The sequence below is a fragment of the Homalodisca vitripennis genome, chromosome 1 (assembly GCF_021130785.1).
Source record: "Homalodisca vitripennis isolate AUS2020 chromosome 1, UT_GWSS_2.1, whole genome shotgun sequence".
In the NCBI taxonomy this organism is placed as follows: domain Eukaryota; kingdom Metazoa; phylum Arthropoda; class Insecta; order Hemiptera; family Cicadellidae; genus Homalodisca; species Homalodisca vitripennis.
This window is the reverse complement of record NC_060207.1, coordinates 143,124,804-143,151,151: the sequence shown is the minus strand read 5'-3', so window position 1 is coordinate 143,151,151 and position 26,348 is coordinate 143,124,804. Positions and strand designations below refer to the sequence as shown.

The following is a 26,348-nucleotide window of genomic DNA, read 5'->3' as shown; positions in this document are numbered from 1 at the left end:
TTCCACCTACAACTTTTGAACTGCTGACTTCCGACAACGGACAGTAGGTAGATATCCTTGAAATGCCATCTACATACAAGTAACCTGTGATGAATGAGTGCAAAGATAAATTTAAACTTTGTAACTAATACAGTTTAACCCCATTTTAAATTGCTATCAGATTAAGTAAATTAAAGCTAATGCACTAGACAAACGCGTCAATTTAAAGTAATACGATTTATTTAGCCAGATTTTGGAGCTGTGAACTTCTATTCATCTATACAATTTTCCTATTAAAGCTAAATCTACATGATAGACTGTACATTAAAGTAAACGACTGCTTTATTGATACATGTAAGAACGAGATCCTTATTTCATACTTATTATTATGTAGTTAGATAATTGTTCCGATTTAAAAAAATGTAAACACTCTAGTAAAAACAAATCATGGCTAAGCGTTAGAAGAAATATATAGTCAAATATTTGTTGATAAATATGTTGAGTGAATATGACTATTTATCAATCTTGTTATAAACTACTTACTGGACTGGAAATAATTGTAAGCTGACGTTAAAATATCAGATAATGAGGTCATATCAACTAAAAACCTAAGAATAAAACACTAAAATCATTAGATGGTAAATAAAAGGAGCTATAAATCGTAGGTGAAGGAGAAACCTTGATCAACGAACTAAAAATCATGATACTACGAACTAGGAATCATCAGCTAACGGGTTATCACCAGTATGTATATGATGGTCGTATTTCCATTGTGTATATGGAGTACTTCTTGAAAGAATCGCATGGTTTTCAACGAATTAAGTCTTCAGGAATAAAATAGTTTATTTGAAACACTTTGTAAAAATGACTTGTTTCAAAATACCCAAATATACGAGTATATATATATATATATATATATATATATATATTAATATATATATATATATATATATATATATATATATATATATATATTTTAGTTTGTTTAATCTTAAACAATAACATATTTTTTAAATTAAATATGTGCCATTCTCCTCAGTTCACACCGTTTTGTCCATGCCTGATTTCAAGATAATATATATATATTTCGTAGCTTTCGACTGAGGATTTGGTAGAGGTAAAATAATTCATTGGTTATATTGAGTAACACAAGACAATGTTTTTAATCACAAGTAAAATGCAATTTAATTACCTGTGAGTACAATTCACATACAAAGTTGAGAGGTTTAATGTGGTATATTAATGGATGTTTATAATAAATTTTATATTTAAGCCCAGTTATATGAAAATAAGTATATTGTTGTATATTTAACGGCAAAATAATAATAAATGTTAGCAGAATGTCAGTAAAGGACACAGCTGCCGGCACTGTGGGACCATAACAAAGGTGTGGCGTTGGCGTTCCTCTACAATAACTGCAGTAGATATGAGCATTATACTGTACCTGTTTACAGCACAGTTATACCTGGGTGGATGAAATACGAATATTTCTCAACTATTCTTCTGTCCATACTATTATTATGAATACAATTTTAGGAGCTGAGGTTTAATTTCCCTCATGTGTACAGAAACAATACTACAGAAACAATACTACAGAAACAATGTTGTGGTGATATAAAAATATATGTATTGGGACCATCGTTAAAAACTTATTTAATAAAAAATGTTTATACATGAGTGCTCTTCGCCATACGCTATATTTATGTGTAATGGACCAAAAACAAACGAATGGAAAATATTTAAAGTATATGAAGAAGTTAGCTCTAGCTGCTTAAAAAGCTAAATTACAAGTATCATGTTATTAATAGTGGTCTGAGTCTTGGGATGAGTATTTTATTTATTTTTCTAACCTGACAAGTAAAATAATCTTAGCCCGTATTTTATCAAATTTATGGACAAACAAGAGGAAAGTTTATTTTAATAACATGAAATACACTACAGAAACCCAGGGACCAGCAATAGGCCAAGGTCATGCATGATTCTTTCACAGAATGTACGATTAGGACTAAAGAAAATGTAATCAGCGTTAAAGGTTACAGATTTACAAGGTATAGTTGAAGCGATACAAGAGCGATTCTTATAGGTTGCAAAGGCCCTAGGCTTTTTGGTTACATTATTTTATGAGCTATCCATTTTTAGGGCTAGCACGTAGGAAGATTCAAAATGCAATACCGGTCACTCTCAATTTACTAATATGTCTCAATATTTAAGCTGTCGAGCATAAGATCTTGTTTTCAGTATTGTACGGCAGTAAAAAAGTACCTGATTAAGAAATAATTAGGTAGTCAAGAATATTGATGATGTAACTAATATTGCATAACAAACATCAATTCAAGTGCCAATGACCGAGCGGCCTAACACATCGCACTTTGGAACTGAGTTAGAGATAGCGCAGGTTCAAATCCTGCTTGTCACCTTTTCACTTGTTATAAGTACCATAGATCTTGTACTGTATCGACTCTCCCCCTTATTCTGTTTGATAAGATTCTCGCTCAGACCAGTGGGCCATGAGGGGAGACACAAATAAAAGGTTACAGGAGCAGTATGTCTAAGAGTCAACTCACTTGTAAAGTCCCACAGAAAAGTATTGAAGAAATCAAGCAATTTCACTAAAGTTATTTAAAATAAACGAAAATAAGATTTGGATTTACTTATAATTATGATCCAAATTTTTTTGTCAGTAATATAATCGAAGATTTTGAACTTTGCTAATTTTTTCCATATTGTTGTATGTTGTACGTAACTTTCAGAACTGATAAGGAGATAATGCATGTTGTATTCCTAGATTAATATATAACTTTGGTTTGACGTTTAATTAAACCAAGTAAAGGGTGAGGCACAGTGTATAATGGCGTTTGATATGAGGCGTCTGTTGGTTTAAAGAACTATGGGAACAGTAACGCCCATCTTAGAGTCCGCAGGCCTTAATAGCCGTAACCCCTACACAAATGAAGATATCTTAAAACAGATGTCATGTTTGTACTCCTGACAATGACAGTTAAGAATGATGAGCCACAAATCCCTCTTCTTCTCATTTGAAAACTTTTACCCAGATCCAAGATGGCCGTCACTGTCTATATAATTCTCAAAATTGGTGCCTCCACCTAAAGAAATCCCATACTAAACGCCATTATGATTCCTCTCTGCGTTAAACTTTTGTAGGGTTGTACGAGAGTACCCTGTTACCTATTTTAGCCAATACAAGTTATGGTCCATTACAGTTGGCACAAAAAATATTTTCACTACACTAACAATGTTGTCCAAATAAATATGCAGTTGGAGTTCTTAATAAGTAGAGTCATTAATTTCATAGCCATTTCCCGCGTAAGGTTATTATTAACTAAATAGTAGCGTCGCGTGTATAAAACTTTAGTGTTACTATTGACTTTGTTAACTTAGTTATTTAGATTATACCAAGTAAAATAAAGGATATCATAAAATATTGTGGATGGCTCAATCAATATAAATTATAACTAATGTATTATTAAGTCCTAACGCAATGTACTACATAACAAACCTGACATAGAAAACCTGTTGTTGAAATAATTTGGGAATAAAAGGGTTATAAAACTGAAAAATCACATTTGGGCATACACAAATGATATAATATTCAAGCTGATTAGTAATAATCACAATAATAGTGACAAGGCTATACATTATAACAAGCTATGTTTAGAAAATTTGATTTAAAATATCGCTTCCGGCTTAGTTGAAAGAAAGGTAGATTCCACATGTAGCTGTTATCTCAAAATGTCAAACAGAAACCCATTATTACGTAAGACATTTAATTTCTACAACAATGGTACAATGGCTTTTACAACTGAAATGTTAATATACTTGCAACACCGAAAATATTGTTAAAAACGTGTAAATTAGTTTTTAAAACGTAGTCTTTATTTATTTACGATCAGCCCAAAATCATCGTTGTAAACACATTTATTCACTTAGGAGAAGTGTCAATTTAAATTGTGAAACACCTGTGGTAAAAATGTACAAAGATATGAAAGGCCGCCATCCTGAAACGCTTTATTGGTTAAGACTGGCGAACGAAGTTATCAAAGATATGTGTAAATACTGTTGTCTTAGTCCCAAATTTAGTGTGAATGTATATGAAATATTGTAGATCATGTTCGTAAGTGCGAGTCATTTCCGCAATGTCTTTATACGACCCCTCTCTGGAAGTGTAACAAATTATTAAATAATTCATAAGAACAAACATTATTGCTAATGATCTGAAATCCTACAACAATTTTTGGTATTGTTGTAAAATGTATAATTACTTTGCCATATCCTTTTCCAAAGTTGAACGGTCGCTATCTAAAAATCTTAAGAGGCATTGAAAAAAGCACAAAAATAGAATTAATTGTAATTCTTAATAATTAATAAAATGTGTCGTTTTGGGTCTACATTGGAAAGTAATTGAGTTACACTTTTGCACAAATGCAAGTGGCCACCATTTTGAAAATTGTTATTAAAGACTGCCTTATTAACTAATACAAGCTACGTGCAAATACTGTCTGTGTACCAAATTTACTCGGGATCTAATAATACATTACGGCAGTTATCGTATTGACAATTATTTCTGAAATATTTTATAGTACTCACATTTTTGTACGGACACTATCTTGCGAGACGACCATTACTCCAAGCGACCTAAGAATTCTGAAATAAACATATTCTTTGCCCAGCCATGCATAGGACAGAAATAACCATTCATTTCCCAATATTTGAACGGCCACTATATTTAAATCTTAAGAGATATAGAAAAAGTACAGGAATAACCGTTATTTGTAATCACCTAATATTTATAAAAAAGTTCTACTTTTGGGACTATATTTGGAAATACTTAAGTTGTATGTTTTGCTCAAAAACAAATGGCTGCCATCATGAAACGTGTTGCTAGTTAAGACTGGATAACGAACTCTTTTAAGCTATATATAAACTTGGTACTGTTTCTGTACCAAGTTTAGTGTATATATATTAAAAATTACGGCAATTATCGGATTTAACAAACAACACTTGCAAACAAACAAACACACACACACACACACACACACACACACACACACACACACACACACACACATTTTAATACATTTTTGGATAATTGTGGATTTTTCTCGTAGGTGGTGAGATCGGAGAAAATGGTAAACATCTCCCTGATATTCCGTCACTGCAAAATGATTTATACAAGCAGATTTATATGAAGTTTAGCTAAAATTGAAGACAGTTGAAATAATTGTAAAAGTGGTAATATTTACATAATAGAACTATAACATAACAATGATTTAATACAACTTGTAAGTTAGTAAGTAGTATAAACAACAAAACTTTATTCTGAAAGCAGTTCTTAAGTTAAATATTAAAACCTTTCAGAAACAGCCAAATAAATGATAATATTGATGGAAAATTATACTATATTTGTTTTCTAATATGAATAATTTATAAAACTGCGACAAGAAACATTATAAAGATGAGGCGGAATTTATATTCATAGAAACTATTTACAAAATGAATTTTTGAGATACAAAGAATAAAGTCCAGGCATCTGACGACGAACAAGTACGCACCAAAGTGTGTTGTTCAGGAACAATGTTCTCAAAGCTGTCAAGGGAGTCTCCACCGCACTCCAGGGGGTGTTTAGATGTAATGTTGTTGACCGTATAAAAGAAAACTATTTTTCGTGTACATTTGTTTTAATTCGTACAAACATTGTTTTTAAAAACATTAGTTACACGAAAATGTTATGTACTTTACTTTCCTTACATAAAATATTTATAAACACTTATTAAAGCTGTTTTACCAGAATGGATTAGTGTTACTATACTATTACAATATTTTATTTACGGATTCCATAGCACCTTAATCTTATACAAATCTTCTCTTTTGTCGCTTCACCTCAATCATTGCTCGAGTAACTATGAAAGCGTATGGCCGCACTCAGTAGTCATCGATGCATCACTCTAAATTACTACAGGGTGTATCTAAACCTATAAGAAAACTTCTAGGTTGTGTAGAAGTCAAAGTAAAATAAAAAGAGTGTGATATTTTTCAATCATAAATATTGGTAAAGTTTGAATAGAAAATTTACCAGTTGCAAAATTTCTTCAGATATAGTGCTAATTAATTGTACAACGGAAACTATCAGTAAAACTTTCCAAACTTATAACTGTTATGTCTGAAGTCAACAAAATAGCTCTCAATACTTTTATTTCCCTAAAGATTCTACTGTTTTAGTCGCAATTACAATAGAACTACAATTTAACCCTTTCACTGCCGTTGATTTAGTCTGATGTAACAGAAATTAGAGTCAATAAACACTGGTCGTTGGCAGTAAGAGTTCAAACACGTATAACGTTGTGTCATATAACGGTAACGCAACACCTCTTGTAAACAAAGCGTTAATTGGGGCGTATAACGTTTATGTGACTCCGTGATGGCGAACCATTTCAGAGAAAGAAAAGTATAAAACAGAGTTTTCAAACATCCGAGTGATTTTTATCAAAAGAAACTTTAAAAATTTTAGAAATAAAACAATGCGAATGAGAATGTTGTCTTTGTAGTTTACAAGAAAAATAACTTTCAGTTAATTTACTGATTATTGAGCACATTTTTGACCCCGCCTAAGACGATTAGGAACATTTAGTTAGTTTATTTTTTAGGAAAAAAGCAAAAGGGCGGGTTTGGGAAACTACAAGTATTAACATGCAAATTTATGCAGAAATAAAAATTGTTGCAACACAATCTGACATCAAAGTAAACATTAAGTGTATTATTATATGTAAAACGTTATTGAAGTGTATATTTTCTGACAATCTTGATCAACTAAGGGTACTTATGAGTCCCATGTGCATTATGTGCAACGAAATGCGTTAAAACTTTTAACTGTTTTAATTGATTTGATTTGTTATTACATGGGGTCCGAGGTGTGCCTCTCCAGTGGCTCATCTCTAAACCACAGAACACAAGTTGTTCAAATTTAAAATAAATGCTATGAACAAGTCAAATTAGCTGTGGAGTCCAGCAGGGTGTAATAGTAAGCTCAGTTTTCTTCCTTGTACATGTCAATGACATAGGTATATCACTTACATCTTCACAGAAGTCTTGTGTGCAGTACGCTTTTCACACGACTTTAGTAAATAAAAATCAGTTTTGGAACGGCAAAATAAAAGATCAAATTATTTGAGTTTCAATTATAGACTAGCAGACAGGTCCAACGTGGATGAATAAGTACCATACTCTAAAATATTTACTTTTCTACATTGCTGGGTATATACATTAATCGATGACCTAGAACGACCAATGTGGACCATGCTTGCTACAAACTATCCTCAGGTATGTTTTGAGATCCTTAGCTAAACACCGCCTTATTCAGGTTCTGATAGTATTATGGCTTGATTTATCCCAACTTAAAGCTACGAGTTATAGGAAGCTTGTTTAAACAATGCATTCATGACAGCAAATAACACTTTTAAAGCAAACGATTTGCATAACTAGTTTTGTAAGAAGGTCTTCCAAATGTTAAAACATTGAAATGAATCGCTACTGGAAACCTATATCTTGGAAACTACTTTATTTTCTACGTCTCAATTTGACATGATACGAGGCCAAAACATACATAGCCTACGTATAAGACTAGAGGCAGAGATAACTACATAATTGGGAGACGCGAACGGTAGTTTATGACCATTTGATCGCAAGTTCATTATATCAGCAGATTCTCAGGTACAAAGTTTTAGTGTTACAGACATGATATAACCTTACCGTGTGTCTGGTATACAATTCCGTCCTATAAGACTGTTATCGTAGCTGGAGGTGGAAAAATTGGCAAATGGATAGACGCATGTATATAAAAAATTATAAGTTTGAGTGCGATTTCTTATAGCATTCATGTCAAAAGTTTATCTAGAAAAATTTGATGAATTTTATACATTGTAAGATATTCTAGCCATAAAAGATTAATTTGATTTGGTTTGATATAATATAAAGAGGCTTCCATTGACATTTACGTTTTTAAGGCTTCAAGGGTTTTCAATATATTCCTACTGAGCTTGTGGGTCTAGCGCAGGAATGCGTGACGAGAGAGGTATTTCATTCTCCATTGGAAACCATTGATCTTTAAGATCCTTCATCGCCTGATCTCACCGTCCTGGTCACTGTATTGAAAGACGCGTGTTGAAGTAAGGCTTGATGAAGCTTAACACTAAACAACCTTGGGAAGTGCGATACTTGTCACCAACTGTTTTTGCATTCGTATTAAGAGAAACATAGTTAAATTGAAACATTGGTATGCTTTATTAAATGATATCTCCGTGTACGTGAGTTACATATACGTGCGTTCTATTCCCTTAATCTTGATGTTCCCTTGAGGACTCCGGCACTGGATCTGGATATCGGAACTGGGTATCGAACCATTATCTCGTCAGGTGCAGTCCTGGGATCGATTGGTAGTCTCCGTAAACTCCTTAACCTCCGTGTTTGGAGATCGGCATAGCCTTGTAACTCTATGGTTCTCGGTTGCAGCAATTGCGTATGATGTATCTTAGTTCGATATCCCCTCTGGCTGGCAGACTATCACATCCAAAATTATGACTCCTACGAGTACCTCTGATGAAGTAGCGATCATGCATCACAATGAATCTAAAAAAAGCACAAAACATCTATTTATATGTGTCAGACAACATGTAGAGGGAGTTGGGGGTATATCCCTATTGAATCACATCTGTTACTGATGGCACAGCCATCCCATCCGACGAAGTCCCGTATGTTCATCAAGCCCTTGCGGAGATATTGGGGACTCAACTGCTCATGCGGAGGTGTCGGGGGCTAGTTCATACTCATGCTTTCATTTTTGAAACAACCCATTCAGAACGGTAATCTGCTGGAATTACCGAGTATACAAAATTTCCAAGCACTGGTGTGGTTCAGGTCAAGATGTGAACGTTGCAACCCATGTTCTTTGATCCCGACTCATCTATGCAGTATACGTAACGTCATTCTCCGGAATAGACACCTTAAAATGCTCACAACTTCTCTTAAGGTGAAAGTAGGAGCTATACTCAACCCTTCGTCCCTTCAATGAATAATATCTATCAGTTTGCCTTTCTCAATAACTACATCTAAGAGAACAGTTCTCAAACCGTCATCAATATTCTAAAATATCTCATAAAAAAACGACAGCCCTTCCTTTTGAACACCAATGAACTACGTCTAATTGTAAATATTTAGCCATGAAAAAGTGTACAAATCTGTCAAATGCCTTTGCTTGTGACATCTAAAGATGCCAATGTGAAGCTCGCTTAGAATTAGTATTTTCCAAAGTTACACTTAACATTTGTAATACTGCCGATGCAACGCTGGTGAAAGTAAAATACCATAGCTTGACGAGAGCGATGACCCAAGGTTTCATGGCAATACTTGAATATCACTAAATGTTGAGCAAATCAAAATTAGACTTGTTAAACATATTGGACATTGGTCCTACTAGTTCAAAGAATTTAAGAAAGACACAAGTTAAAGACATTCTAATGAAGCTGACTAAAATAACTAAAGTTAGTCATGCTTTCTATTACTGCATTTTACTGTATAGAAGTAAATCCATCAATCATAGATTCTCGCAAACAGCGAAACACTCCTTAAAAATATTAGACCCCAAAAGAAAAGTAAATGACATCTTTGAAGCACTAGTAAAGCTTTGCAATAGTTCTATCAATCATCACATTAGCTGGAAGTTCCTTAATTTTAATTATACCATACATCAAATCTCTCACAGCTTTGTTCAAATTTGCTCTTCATTTTATAACAAAACACGTACATGTATCTCTTGGATCTGTGTGTGCACCCGTTTACTTATTCGAGACATTAACAGGAGAAAACACACCTACAGACGATTCGACTCAGTCTGCACAGTAGAAATACTTTCTAAACACAATCTGCTACGCCCAACTGCATTAAACGGTTATCCAAGACTTACAACTACGTAATTAACATAAGAACAGCGGAAACTCTGAACAGTGCGAACAATCCTTATCGAGCAGGTAATATAAGTAGTCTACCGCTCTTAAACTATGTTAGGAATTTTGAAATGCACGCAAATCATTAAGAATGTTCCTTAGCAAATAAATAATGTACCGATCAACCAAATACCATATTATTTGTAGGTCAAATCTAAATGTTAAGCAAGGGGTTCCTTGTTTTATAACTAACAAATTGAACTTGTGCACATGAACAATAAAGATTAGTTACAGAATTTTCTTCTTAGCTAAAATTCATGTGATCGTTATTCAAATCAAATCAAATCAAATTCTTTTATTGCAAGGACAACATGTATGAGTTGCATAGCAAACGTCAATATTGTATGAGTCTATTCTAAAATTTTAAACATTCATACCACATTACCTCATTCAAACATACAGTTTTACAATCCCGCATCTTTCATTCCTGGCCAATGAAACCCACTTCAAACATTGGAGTCAGTCATTCCAATTGTGTGGTCTCCCAGTCGAATTCAAAAAACTCATCTGCATTATAAAATGCATGCGACACCAAAAGGCGTTTGAGACGAGCTTTGCACGCCTTGGGCGTTGGGGTAGTTTTTATAGAGTTGGGCAGTCTGTTGAGGAAATTAACACCTGCTTGCGAAGGCAAGCGTTCACAAACTACCGTTCTGTGTCTTCCCGTACGGTAGTTTTCTCTGCCTCGTGTCTCATACATGTGTATGTCCCGGCCTCTGGTTATGGCACATTTGTACATACAAAACATGGTTGTTTCTAAAATGTAGAGACACGGCAACGTCAACAGCTGCAATTTCTTGAAAACCGGCCTGCACGACTCTCTGTAATTGATTTTTGCGATGATTCGAATCGATTTTTTTTGAAGTCTGAAAACTCTCTGGAAGAGAGTGTTTGCACACGCTCCCCACAGAACCAGACCGTAGGACAAATGGGGATAAATCAAGCCGTAATACGCCGTTATCAGTACCTGACTCGGGCAGTATTTTGCTAAAGACCTCAGAACGAAAATTCCTGAGGAAATTTTGGCACAAACGTGGTCAATATGATCATTCCAGGTCAACCCTCTATCAAGGTGTATTCCCAGGAATTTTGAAGAGCAGACTTCGTCCAGTGTGGAGTCCCCCAAGAAAACTACGGGTTCACCAAGGTTTTCCACCACACGCAAAGAAAAATTCAAAACATTAGATGATTATTAGATTATTAGATGATTCAGGCAAAAAATTTGTGAATGTAGGAAGTAAATGAAGTAACACATGGTATTGGATGAAGTTTTAAATAGACCAATGATTCTAATGTTACCAGCAGCTTTTGCATAATGATTATCAGCTGTGTCCACATGAACATCGGAAAGCAATGAAATCTTGCACCATCTGCTTATATTGTACCACAGTCGACATAGAGTAAAGAATTAAATTACATAGCGCCAAGCCTATGCTTAGAGTCAGTGGCAAAATTAGATTACCACTCACTCTTGTGATATCTCCCTAGAACAAAGAAAACCTACCGTCCTCGATTCTGTCACCTAACTTATAGTGCCAATTTCAAGTTTATCAATAGACTTTGGCTTCTAGACAATTCACTGAAAACTGCCTTCTTTGTTTAGGATTGCACTGTCATTTATTTATGGTAAACCATAAATGCCATTAAAATCTTTGTTTAAAATACGTCATGTAAGAATATCAATAATAAATTATGGCTATGTGAATACATCACGCTAACATATAAATATGAAAAATGTAAAGAATTATTAATTATACACTTCAGCTGATACTTTAATGATGAGATTAAAATTGTATGAACCAATAAAAAACTAGAACATACTACTGTTTTTTTCCAAATTGTGATATGCGAAGTATCAAGAAGTGATTTTTCATAGAGTAAAGAAAGCAAATTATAAAGAATAAAAATATAGGGAGGAAAATTTATTTTAAATGTCGGCTAGATGGTTTGGTTATCACGAGCCCGCGTTGTGGTACCTCCTGGCCCACCGGGAAGTGATATCCTAGTTACCTCCGTCTACCACATTGTGTCAAATTAAAATTAATAGAAATTAAAATTTGTTCAAAAAAGTGTATACATTTTGCTGACTAGGTTTACAGGGTATACTCATTTTGCTACAAATGGTCAACACTGTTTTAGATTACAATTTCATATACTGCCTTATAAAACAATGGGAACTATAAGATGCATTATATTTTGTATTAGACGTAAAACTACTTTAAGGTGAGAGAACTGCAAAGGGATAATCGATTTTAACTGTCCTTATCGAAGAATTTAACCAATGAACAATGACTCCAACTCAATTCAAACCGAGGATTTGGGGGAGAAACGTTGATGAGATTTCCGTCTTCTTCCCTTATGGGGATTAGTTTAGTACTAAATTAATCTAGTTACATATAAATAGAATTTCCAAATCAATTATTTGAACCGTATGAGTAGTAAGGGATACGAATGTCCTTAAAACAAAAAATTTTATCGAAAGAAAATAAATGCTGAAAACTATCTAAATTTTGAAACTAACCATAAATACGTCAAATAATAATACATTCAGTAAAGTTCTTGTTCTCAGACCAATACGGACTAAAATAAGAATGAACAAATTTAAATAAGGCCTTATTAAAATGGATAATCTCAGTCTGTTATAATTAATTGCAAAGTAACATGTGATACAAAAAACATGGAGGAATAAAACATTGTGTTTGGGATATAAAATGCCCTAGCGAAGGGAAATAAATAGGCGATACAAAGACCACTGAATGTGAGAGTTAGAGGACAAAATGCCAATAGGACTACAGGAAAAACCTAACTGCTCAACATTGCAAATCTAACATTCATGACATAAAGTGGGATAAAATATATAATACACCACGAAGAGAAACTTTTTAACACAAACTAATTGAAGTGTCATGTATAAAAATAGCAGATCAACAAGTAAACCACCCTTTTGACAATGTTAGGGCATTTTAGCTACTAAAATTATAAAAAAAACACTATCAAACTTGGGACCTTAACAAATTCAAATAATCAAAGATATCACGGCCAATAAAATTCAAACACAAGGCTTTCAAATCAAGAACAAAAACGAAAGCCCACGGCCTTCGGCTTTCATCCATTGCTATCTAATTTATTGTTTGAGATGTACCGCACTTTTTGAATGTGGCGGTATTGATTTTTCCTTAGTTTCTTTTATGCTCTGGTGTGTTCAGTATGTTACGAGTAGTGCGCCTAAATTGTGTAGTTTTAAGGTTTGTACTTTTTTCCCATTACTGTGCTCTTAAGATATTTACTTTTTTTACGAACAAGTTGTTTTGACTTTTTAAATTCAACACAGTTCAATTAATTTGTGGTTCATATGTATTACATTGTTGGGAGCTGGATGAGAGGATGGATTCCAATCCTCGAAACGTGTCAAACAACTTAATACGAAGGGTATTCCTACATTTTACCCAAAATAGTTCCTCGAGCTTCTCACACATACTCATAGCTGAAGTAATCAAACTAACTATTATGTACAGTACAATGTGGTTTCAGTATTATGTATTTGGAATGCATCACAATTTGTAATTAATGCCCGATAAGAGAAAAATAAAATAATAATCTGTTAATAATCTTCTTCCTTGTGACCTTAAAGGGATAAACAAACTAGTTTCGTATAGTTGAGTATTATAAGACGTAAACATGGAGATTTTATGTCAAAGTATTGTACTAAGAATGCAAAGTGACTATTCCCTATAGTTGAGTACGGACCGAGGAGACTTTTAAACCAGTTTTACCTTTCTGAAATGAAAAATCGTGTCTATTATTTCAGTAGAAATGCAAAAATGATCAATGGTTTCCTGACCTTTAGCGAAACTTGTAAATAAATCAAGAGAAGACATCAGGTTGCGAGTTTACTCTGGCCAAAGTTGAGTGGTAGAAGTTTGTCACGGCAGACTGCGCTACTGTCAAAACTTTCTCCCTTACTTTACTGGACATTTTGAGACAACCTACAGAACATGGAGTGTTAATATTTGTTACTGAACATGGTAGTTTTACTGAAGTGGTACGATTGGTATATTTTTGCTTTAAGTTGCAGTTAAATATTGATCAAATTGGTGGTGTCCAACTCCCCCTATCCTATGACCGAGCATGCTAAGTCAAGTAAAAGTAATTTAAAATACAAATGTTTAATTGAGAATTGAGATGTCCGATAAGTACATAATCGAAGCAAGAGAAATGTCGTGATTTACTACGAGTACAATACTTTTCATACCGAGTTTCTAAGTAATTATACTGAAGTGCCGAATAGTTGGCATAAGAGATTCAAACTAGTGCCAATTTAAGTCAATTTAATATATCAATGAAGATTTCAACTACAGACTTGAAATGTTTTATAAAACTGTATTTATACATAAACAAGAATGAGTTCTATGACGGTGCATGTCCAACCATTGAATTTGGCTGAGCATCGTTGAAGCCATCTCGAGAATGAAATAAGTTATAGATTAGAAAATTGTATGTAACCTCAGCGAGCATTTTACGTCGCGTGGTGTGGCGCACTTATATATAAAATAATATTATATAATAATTATAACAAATATATAATAACATCTCCTCTTTTATCGTTATATTGAATTTGTAATGAATACTTTAAGTAGCCTAACAATGCATCTTTTTAAACTAACTTTTCATTGATGGATAATCCCTAAATCAAGTATATTGGTACTACTGCAATCCTCTCGACAATCTCAGAACCGGTCGAAAGGCTAAATGTAAGTATGTGCCTTTCGGATATAAGACAATTCAACACTGTAAAGCCGACTTCTATCAGGTTATCGTGTAGTAATTTTAAGTACTCCCTGTTAATTAGTGTTAATATTGTTACTGTAATAAAGTATTTGTTTCTGATTCTAATATTTGTTTGACGAAAAACTGGTGAAATTAGTAAAAGTACTCCATTTCTAAATACTCAATAAAAATAGTTTTTTTTGAGACATCACTGTAAATTATTCCTGTATCAGGAAGTTTAAATATTTAATTTGAATATATGATTGATCTTTCTATATTGACAAAACGTTGCCTTTAGATTACTAATATGAAATGTATCTAATATTGGCATTAGTCAAATATTATTTCACCTCCTTATAATGATGTGGTTACTGTACGGATTAACGCTATTTGTGTTTCATTTGAACGGCGTGGCTCTTTAAACATTGATACGATTGTTGAAACTACTAATATACGTGGCAGAACGTCAAAATATTTTTTTTCACACGAGGCGCTGTCCTGAAGAAATAAAAAGCATTCACTGACCCACTTACAATGTGGATGGCATGACTCCATCGCACACAGCATGGTGTTGACTTGTTATACTACAGAATTGAAATCTACACACAAAATAAGATAATAGTTTTCGAATATATTGAATAACGAACTCCTTCTGTTACAACGGTATGAAAGGGGGAGAGTCTACTCTAGTATGATTAATAGGTGCTCTCCATAAATACACATTTTATAATATGGATCACATAAACAATATTTATTTCAATATAAATAAAATCTATAATAAATCTCATTCCGTTGTATATTAAATAGCAAAGTCATGTTAAAAAGTCAATATTCTTTAAAATATCAATAAGTTTTAATTTTGTTCATTAGTATTGAAAAATGTCACCGATAACTAGCAGAGTAGAAATAAATATAATTTTATATATACCTTTTAATTTGACAAAGGGCAAGGGAACAACTGTTTCGAACTACAGAGTTTACAGAACACTACAGAACAGGAGTACTACAGCTGCATTCATTATAAACGGAATGTTAAAGCAATTATTTAATAAATGCACTGGCTGTTGGGTTTGTACCCAGGACTTTCATAATTTACAAAGGGAAAAACAAACATGCAGTAGGAAATGAATTTGAACTAGAATGTTTGATATCCTGGTCAACAATAAACTATTTGTTCCACAGATTAAATATATATTAAATGAGGTATTGATACTTTATTTTCCTATCATTTATTCAGTAAAATTCGCTCTGTTTTAATTTGTTGATGTCAATTATTTTTCTGTTGTGGAGCAGTTAACATAATTTGAATCAAAGTTATCGTTAGTATAAAGTTTCGTTAGGCCAGGCTGTAGTGAAACGACCTTGAGTTTTATATCCATAAGAATTATGTTTAAAAACCTTAAACACTTGTACGCCCTTAATATTGATCGTATAGTCATGGGATATGTCTATTTAATGATATACTAAATATATATTTAAAATCTATTCGGGTTTTCATCTAAAGTTTATAATTTTTAAATATTTAAATAGTTAAGTAAAACCTATTCAATTACCCAAGTAATTTCTAAATACTCAATAAAAGTAGTTTTTATTTTATTTTTTTTTTTAGACATCACTGTAATTACTGTAAATTATTCCTGTATCAGGAAGTTTAATATTTACTTTCAATATATGAAAAAAATTGCGTAAGGCTATGGTTTTAAGTGGTTTAACTATATTATTTTTATTTTCTAATAATCATTTATTCAAAAAGACAACTTTTACATTCGGTACCGTTCTAGGAGCTTAAAACTTAAACATGTTTTCTAGCTTCGGGTACTATACGTCTATTATTATTAGTTTTATTTTGGTTCGGAATCCACTATTAAATAGATAATATCCTGTTATAAACTAAACTACAGAGTTGGTAGTTGACAAATGTTTAGAAAATCTTTAGCAGATGAAATTGTTTACAGATTCATTAAAATGTTCTGTTTTCTCTATTGTAAATGTTTTAGAATAACCAAAACGATAAGGTTTTTCATTGACAACAAAACAGCTGAGGCAGGTTTACTATTTTTAGTGCCTGAAATATACTTCCATTATGTATTTATTTAATGGAAATTCCGCTGTCATCTATTTAAAGGGACATCTACCTTTTAGTATCTAAATAACGAATAAGGTACGGTAACTAATAAGAATTATATATATTATTATTTTTGAAAAAAATCGTAAATTGTAAGTTTTGTTTAATTTTTGATAATTCATTAAAATATAATAACAATAAATTATAAAACTATAACAAAACTATAAAATTTGGAGAATTTAAATCTCGTATCATACAAATATAAAAATTAAAACATTATACAACTGAATGAAATAAGAAGAATCATAACGAAATAGACAGCTCTCCTGCCTCTAATTTTTCAAAATGTTTTTCATAGTTTAAAAAAGATATATGACCGTTTTATTAGGTTAAAACTTCTCTATTATTATACTTTTGAAGTTAAGTAATAAATGATAATCATTAAACTACTAGAAGCAGTAACATTCTATATCATTGTGTTTAAAATTTATATTCACTTTCATTAGTACTTTTAAGACTCGTGAACTAGCACTGGCGCTCTGAACTCAGAAAAACGTATTTTATTCTGTATGACAATATTCCCACTTTAAGGAAGAAATATAAAGCAACATTCTAGTTGAATCTAATTTTTCTAAGTGTAAGTTATTTATCCGGAGACCGATTATAATTTTTTATATTGAACTAAATTGATATGGTTTAGTATTTTATAGTGACCATCTCATTCCCTAAAGATAACTTAAATATCTCTGCGAGGTGTTCCTAAACATTCTAAAAGTCAATGAAGACAATCAGTATTAATTCTCATTTCCCACCTAAATCAGTCTTCTTCGTGGAACAGCACTGAGCTGTATCACCAAAACTTTCAATATCTGTACGAGGTGTCCTTGAACATTTTAAAGTGTATGAAACAATCAGTATTAATTCTGATTTCCCACACAATTGTCTTCCTTGTGGAACGCAACCCTTCTGCAAAGTCCCTCATCAGATAATCCTATCCGACCGTAACGAAAATCATTGATTGAGAGAATTTCACACATTAAATATTTACAGTCTTAGGTATCATGACTGAATACTGACAATACTCTCAAAGGAGTGTTATCGGTAAATTTTCAGTTGTATTCATGGTGACTACAACACCGTTAGAATTTGGCTATCCAATTGGCTAGATTTATTCCAAGAGAAGTCTATAGATGTTCGGTTATCAAAATGTTTATTATGCTTCTTATTTCTTTAGAAATATTCTATAGTTGTGAACAAGCTTAAATTTTTCAACTCAAAAATTGTACTAGATATGCAATTCTTTTCTATTTGAGACCCAAATTTATGTATTTACTAAATCACGCCTCTCCAGTTAGAAGGATAGGATGTTGAGATTAGCGAGAGAGTGAATAAGGAAGTTAATCAAAACTTCGATTTACGGATAGTGAAATTTTAAAATCTGTTTTTCAAAAATGTGAAATATCTGTCCTTGATGGGGCTATTGAGGACCCCCACTGTTCTCCTGGTTTGTCGACAGTGACTTATCCAAATATTTTGAAACTAAATTAAATAGTTCCCTTAGTTTCGGTATAATTAATAATTTGTGTGACTATAGTAAAAGAAAGGTATCAAAATGTGTCTTATTTATCTAAATATGCATCCGTTAAATTAGTTATTTGCGCGCTATCCCCTACAAACATCTGAGTTTCTACATTATTTTTATGTGTTTCGAACTAGACTATTTTCCTTTGCTCCAAAGTTCCGTCTGATCCTGTGAGGTAGGGCAGGGACTGCCGGGTGGATGCCGAGGACACTGTCACGGTCGACAAACCAGCAGCCCCAGTGCTGGTGACTCTGTTTGGACGCTCTGATTCACTTCATCGACTATCATCTCGACCTTAGATCTCTCTACCTCGCTTCAATGAACGTGTCGGTACCTAGTTAGTCTGCTGTCTCCTCAACTTGGAAACATTGCGGGATAACAATGCCAGGTTTTGTGGGACAAATTCCAGCCACATATACATCTAAAACTACCACACCACGATTTAAAGAAAATTGTCGTCACTCATGGTCTAAATCACAAAGACACTTTTGAAAACACTTATTCTGTCAAACCTATTCGGCAAGGGCATGAAAGTACAAACCAAGTTTACCACAGAACAAAGCACATAAATGTATATGTGTATGTATAATGTTTGTATTAAAGAGCAAAATTCCATATAGACTCAACATCAGGTAGCTTAGAAAAAACGTCTAAATTTGAAAAAACACATATTTGGTTGAAGAAATATGGAAGAAATATTTAATTCATGTCATCTGTATTTATAATTTATTCACAATTTATGAATTTTGTTTGTATTAAGTTTTTTTATATATTTTATAAAATTTATGCGCCTGAAGACGGTTTTTACCGAAGTATTGTGCCAATGTTTTAAAAATAATGTTATTTGTAAAGTTATTTATTAAAAGTTTTATATATATATATATAATACATATAATATAATATAAATATAATATATATAATAAAATAACATTAAATAAATGTAGATATTTTATGTATAGTTGTAAATCCACAAAAACTTTACTGTTACTCCATCAGTTATCAGTAATTGTGAAATTCGTTCCAGGTGGAGCACCCAATTTCCACTCCGGTTTGAATCAATATCATTTGAACAAGAGCATGGGGGAACGTAAATACCTGAGGCACACCTACAAACAATTCCCGTAGTCAGAACTCTTATTTCACCACTGGCCATTCCTCCAATCTGATGCTTTCCTTTGAGGCCAACTACTTTCCGTGGTTTCTGAACAAGTTGATCGGGTGGTCTCATGTACGTTATACATTTCTACCGCTTGATACTTATGTTCCTTAACAATTCCGGTTAATTTTTGAAAAAAAAAAAAAAAAAAACTCGCCAACCCTTTCTTTTGAAAACCCGATAGCTCTAGACATAGACCTTCGTTCTGGTTTTCGAAGACTTTACTGTGGATATCTTCTTAAAATTGATTAATTCCGTTTAGGTATCTCCCGTCATCTTCTTGGATTTTTTAAATCTATGATCTATATTGTTAGCTTCTGCAACTTGGAATTCCAACCTTTTAAGGCTCTTGTAAGTCCAAAAAACCTACATTCTAGATTAAACCTTGTTTTACTATCTATTCTTCAATTACCTTAGCAAATCCTGAGGACGGCCTTAAAACTATTTTCCGTCAATAGCATATGTGTTGATTTCCTCCATGTGCCTTTATAGGGCAGCTTTATCTCCCATATCACCGTTTTGTACGGCGGCGGCGGTATATCCATGTCATGCACTGACCAAAGACCGTATTTTCCGTCCTTTCATCCATCTGAAACCAAAAGTCATCTTTAGTTCAAATTAGACCACTCGAAAATTGGTACAAATTAGGAAAACAAAAGCAGAACAATTTATGCAAATTCTCCAGCTTGGACAAACTAAGCAAATTGTAGGTTATAACTCGATTCTCACTAACATTAGATAGCTTAAGTTTAACACTACTAACGTGTAAAATAGTGAATACACTAACCTTTAAAGCCGTGAATGGGCAGCAAGATGTTTAAATCACAATATGTTTAACAAATGGCACAGACCTAAATTTTAAGACTTTGACTAAAACACAGGCAACGCTGACACAACTAATACTACGAGTAGTTCTCCTTTGTCAAGTTCCCTAAACGGCCGCTCGTAGCTCTACTCATGGCTTAGTCTAGCTTTATGAATATGGTACGATTTAGACGGAGGTACAAATTAGGCGCACTTTCCCTGATTCACATAAAACATAAATACTTAACCATGTTGAATGAGTTTATCAGAGATGCAACTAATTTCAAGATTTCAAGATTAGGCGGCCTAGTAATAAGATTTTTATTAAAAAATTTAACTAAAATGTTATATATATTTGTAAGAGGTTAACTATAAGCCTTCAGTCAACAATAGAAAATTAACGCTGATACGTTTGATTTTCCATCATTGCCCAAGCAGTACCAAATTAAAGTTTAATCCCCTACGCGTACGTTTGTGTGTAGTATGTTCTTGTATGCTTTATGTGTGTACTTGTATTATTTATTTCTAAATACATTTTAATTATTATATCTAACTACAGCAAGGTCTTCTGACCATAATAATTTCTTCTATTGTCTGGAGAAAATAGTAAACAAATGTTACTGCTGTGTTTTTTTTTCTGATTGTGATATTTTTCTCGAACGTCAAGAAAAGTAGGACCGTAATAACAAAAATATCTGATTTCTACAAATTGCTGACTCAGGTGCGCTACACAAGTTCAACTTATGGAAGCTACATGGGTAACAGTAATGTATGTGGCGCAGTAGTGAGACTTCTCCACTCGAGAACTAAACTGGACCACTTTACACTAGAGCATTCCCAGAGCATCAATGGTTGATAAACGCCGTATAAACTGTCTGAGAGCCATTGTGACTGTTTGTGTGACAACCCAGTGTTGTGACATCTCCTCTCGGTTGTCACAACAACGCGTGATATTTCCTCTCGACCGACTGATTCTGGCGGGTGACAGCATAAACGCCACAGTTAGTTACTGCATTGACCGTTTATGTGGATATATTAGATACGCTTTTCTGCGCTTTCGGGTTCTTTATATGCTGAGAATTTTGAATTCAGGTCTATTTTTAGGTGTTGTTAATTGAATGTACGTTAGGAAAGCGGGTTGGATCGCCCTGATTAAATTTTCCACAACACATTTTGAGATTTTCAAAATACTTGAATTTGTCTTGAAAATTCTTAAAAAAGCGATAAGCATCGGCCTTTATCATCCCTGCAACTACTTTCGAATCATTTTTTTGTGAAGAAACGCGAAGCTTTGATGAACATTCAATAAATTTGGTTGCGTTGTTTCAAAGATTTCAGTTATTTTTAATAATTGAATCTTTAAAAGAAATATGAAATATGGAAGTTAGGTTTTATCAAAGAGATACAATGAGATGATATGAACAAATGTGCAAAATTGATTTATCTGTTTTAGTAATTTTAAAAACTACATTAGTTTGTAACATAAAGAATTAAAGGATTGATGACCATATCCTTTCCTCAGTTCACTCCTATGTGATGACATGAACCTACGTATGTACCAAAGCCTACTACTATTTATTTCGATTTTAAATAAGATTTCGGAAACTTCAAATCAATATCAAAGGATCGGAGATTTAAAATCGGATCATGATACATTAAAAGAGAGTTCTGACTTCGTCCTACCTATTATATATTATACTCAAAGCATTCACTCATCTTGTGCTGTGAACATTGGTATCATGCAATTACATTTTTTATGTCTATTATTTCGTAATAGCTATTAGTGTATTTCAATTGTTGTTTTCAACTTGTATAAGTAGGTTGTGTTCCCTGTAAATATTATACCATATTTTAAAATATACTTATGTACTGTTTATTAGCCCAGGAGCCAAGAGTAAATTTAGAATTGATAAGCACACAATCTGTCTTTCTTCAAATAGATAAAGGAAAGAACTTGATTGTCAGCCGTGCTAGTTTTGGTGACATTCTAAATGAAAGAGCACCAATAAGAATAAACAGTTAAACAATAATATTTTTTTTCAAACCATACCTTCTCTAGCCTGACAAATCTAAAATCAATCGTAGGACACGTAACTCCAAATAATAACCAAGTCATATATAGAGGTTAAATGGAGTGACTTTTAGTCTCTTTATTTAGTTCTCTGATGGAGGTATAGCTATTATTTATTTTAAAAGGCGGTTTTAATGTATAAAACTAGAAAAATGATATAAAACACAATATTACCGTTTCATATTTTTAATCCTTTTGATATCCTTACATCTCGCCCACTACCTAATTAGCGTGGCTGATGATTGATTTCATTCTTAGAAAAAAATGTTCTATCGGTTTTAAAATAAATCAGGTTGTATACTTGAAATCTTTCTTGAGCCCTAGGGCTATATAGAGTATTAGGTTTACTTATTTTCTAACCATTACAAAGTTGCTGTTTTATTCCATTTCGTGTCAAATATTTCTTTTCTTTTTGACAAATTAAACTTCTGTGTCGGAAATTTTTATAATTAATTAGTTTAAATACAGTTAAAGATACAATTTTTTTCTTAGTGTAAACTGAGTGTCCAAAGAAATTTTATGAAATTTAAAATAAGATGGAATATAAAAACTAATTTATTATTCTATTATGATACTATGCTTATATCAGAGTTTGTTCATACACGAAACATGTATATTGGAAAGCAGAAAACAGTATTGTGTTTTGCCAATTTAATTCAATTTACCTAGTTAAAGAGGCTCGGTCCATTGTCGATACAGAAACAGTACTTCTTTGACTCAGGGAACAAAGCACAATGACTCAGGTTGTGAAAATGATTCAGTCTACTCATTGCATTGTCAACCAAAATGTCGTTTCTGGTCCCGATAATAGTTCCCTCAAACTGCGCCCCACCGGGTTGAGTTTCAACGCCGACTATATATTCAACATCCGATGGCTTTGCTTTCTGCCATAAGTACAATATCTTTGAATTTGCCAAAGTCGCACAACTAAAATTTACAGTTCTGTTACATTTAAAATTTTCGACAATGCGTTTGTAATCCAACAACTTGGCGTTGATCGTCTCCACGACCAGGTCGGCCAAAAAAGAGGCGAATAATATATCAGAGACTTCGTTTATGGGGTGACAGGAACACCAGTGGGGAGAAATGCCTGCTTCTGCACAAGTCCTGGTAGAAGATACTGGGGTAAACAAGCTCTTGCAGGTTTTGCAGCCTGAGGGCGTTCGCCATGTGTCTTTTTGTAAGATGTGGTAGATCGTCGAATATAAGTCGTAGGGTGAAACTAACTTCTTCACATTCTCTTGAAGGTTCCGATATCGCAGTTCATATCTAGCCTTATACCATTTTGGAAGAGCTATGAACAAAAATGGTAGGCGATCCTCATACCACCCGACTTTTGTTTTTCGTAGATCATCCACGCGGAGGCCGTGGTCACTCAGAAATATCACAATCGTGTTACCCAATATGCCCTGAGAATTTAACTGCTGTAATAATTTTAGGGTGTTCTCATCCTCAGAAGCTGGTTTATTTAAATCGTTATGACTGAACTGGTTTATCCAGAAGAAACCAAAAAACGGATCGTCCTTGTTAACTGTGACAAAGTCGATTAAGTAATTAAACATGTGTTCCGAGGGAGATTTGAATCCAAGACACTCTGTACCTGTATCGTTGTTGGCAAAGTATTTTTCACCAAACAGAAAGAAGCTTCTAGTGTAATAGTCTGTCGGTGCATTCTTAAATCCTGGAAGATCGCCGTAAAATGTCTCCAGATAAGGCTTATCTTCTGCATAGGCTGTGACGTATCCTGCTGAAGAAAAGTCTTTCCATACGAAAGGAAATTTATCAAAATAATTCAAATAGGCAGCTTGAGTACGAGGTAGAGGAAGGCCTGTCAGAAGTGACATTAGGTTGGGTAAGGTGTTATCTCCAACTTTGTTGTAACCCACCATCTCTGTCCAACCTTGTGCGTGGAGATAGTTCACTGTCTTCGGCATGGTTCTGTAAAGGTTTAGACGTGACATGGAGTCAAACCCCAATAAGAGGACGTTCACGTTATCCTCAGACAACATTGAATATTTCTTCGTCTTCCGTATTCTCACTGGTGTTGCGTGTACGTTTTCATACACCGGAGGTTGTCCGAGGTCCGAGCAGCGGACGAAGAGGAACTGGTGGTCACGTGTCAGAGCCCAGCTCCCGTTGAAAAATTTACATTCCGTGACTTTGATGTTGACGCCGTGTGGCTGTATCATGGATACGCAGCACAAGAGTTCTCTGCCATCAGAGTAGAAATGTACCGCAGCTAAGTTGATCTCCAGCATGTGTTGTCCTGTTGTGGGACTGTAACGTACTTCTGTCAGAGGCGGTCGGGAGGAACATTTGGTGTGGTCTCCTGACTTCAGGAACTTGGAGATAGATTCATCGAAAGGATTCAAATTCGGGATTTTGCAGTTTGGAGAATCAACAAGATACTCGAGATCAGAATACAACGTATTTAAGTGGGCCAAATTTACATTATTTTTCATATTTCTCTGCGTATAATTTAGCCTATATCGACAGGATTTGATAACCAGCACTACAAGTAAACCGATCAAAATGAACACTTTAACTCGCCGATTAAATTTCAGTGTTTTATTCATTTGAAAAGTTTGAATTAAGGTATCTTTAAAAATGTTTCCTGCTTAGAAATATACTTCATCAAACAAAAATTAATGATGAGTCCTTATAGAAGGCTCTCAATTGCTTAACAAAACAAATAATGACATATTACAGCTGCATTTATAATACCAGACGTTTTAGATGTTTTTAATAAGTTATCAGCTGCTTAATAGGTTTAAGTATGTAAACATATTCCATTATTCCATGTAGTCTAATTGCAATGATGAATATTAGAAGTGTGTAATGAATTAATGCATATACGAGATGGTGGCACTCTCTATTGATGGCTGCTTCTTAGTGAAAAAAGATAGCATCTTACTAATCAATTACATAAAGTCTTATAGGTTAAGGAATGGACTCCATGGCTTATTATCTCTCGGTTACCTTTGTGCGGTTCTGCTGTAAAGTTTTCATTGTCACATTCTAATTTTTTTATTTTTTACTCTATGTCCATTCTCTACATCCAAGGGATATTGGAGTTTGACTATGCAACAGTCTATGACAATATGTATCGTCCAATGTTAAAATCTGTTGCCGTCTGAAACGTTCTGTTGGAGCTCTAGCAGGAAACAAAACAGTGAGTAATTATAAATATATCACAGAAAAGTAAAGTGTGACAAAACATGAGTACCCAAAATTTTTACTTACTACTCTAATTAGTCAAAATTAAACATCTCCAGAAGATTCAATTGGATTATCACTCTATACAAAATATTCAGCATGACAGTGGCATGTACATATCGCCACACAGAAATAGTTTTAGAGCACCAAATTTATATAGCTAAGTTGTCATATGGGTGCAAGGGCTATTATTTCAAATTAAAGAAAGTAAGTAAAGTCAAAGTGAAGGATGGACTGAACACTTAATAAAGAGCTGGTTTACAATCAAGTCATTAGTGCCATCAGAGACGATAGTATAGACTTTAGAGACAAAAACTTTGTCGTATACTTCGACAATTGTAACAAGTGAACTACAAAAACAAATACTTCTACATTGGTTTTAATGTTTCCTGATATAAAGTACACGTACCATTATACAAAGCTAATCTTACTATCTCAGCCTCGCTAGATTTCACCATCTCTGCATTGGTGTTTAATAAGCTGCAAAGCGCGGATGAGTGGCTACAGTGATTTTCCGTTCTGAATTGGTTGGGCCAGGAATAACCTTTTCTTAAGGTAAAATTTAATTTGAATCTGAATCTTTATTTGTAATATTAATACAATGTATAGTGTTCTAATTTATTCTACAATCTTTACAATTCAATCAGGATATGTTCAATTTGGTAATGTTCAAATCAACTGTTCCTTTACCAACA

The 26,348-nt window shown here is 33.5% G+C and overlaps 1 protein-coding gene across 1 annotated transcript; it reads right to left on the bottom strand.

The window, feature by feature from the left end:
- Nucleotides 1-22,607: 22,607 nt before the first annotated feature.
- LOC124355156 lies at nt 22,608-25,113 on the bottom strand. Its single transcript, XM_046806150.1, has one exon. The coding sequence runs from the start codon at nt 25,011-25,013 to the stop codon at nt 23,103-23,105; it is 1,911 nt and encodes a 636-aa protein (XP_046662106.1). The 5' UTR covers nt 25,014-25,113; the 3' UTR covers nt 22,608-23,102.
- Nucleotides 25,114-26,348: the final 1,235 nt, after the last annotated feature.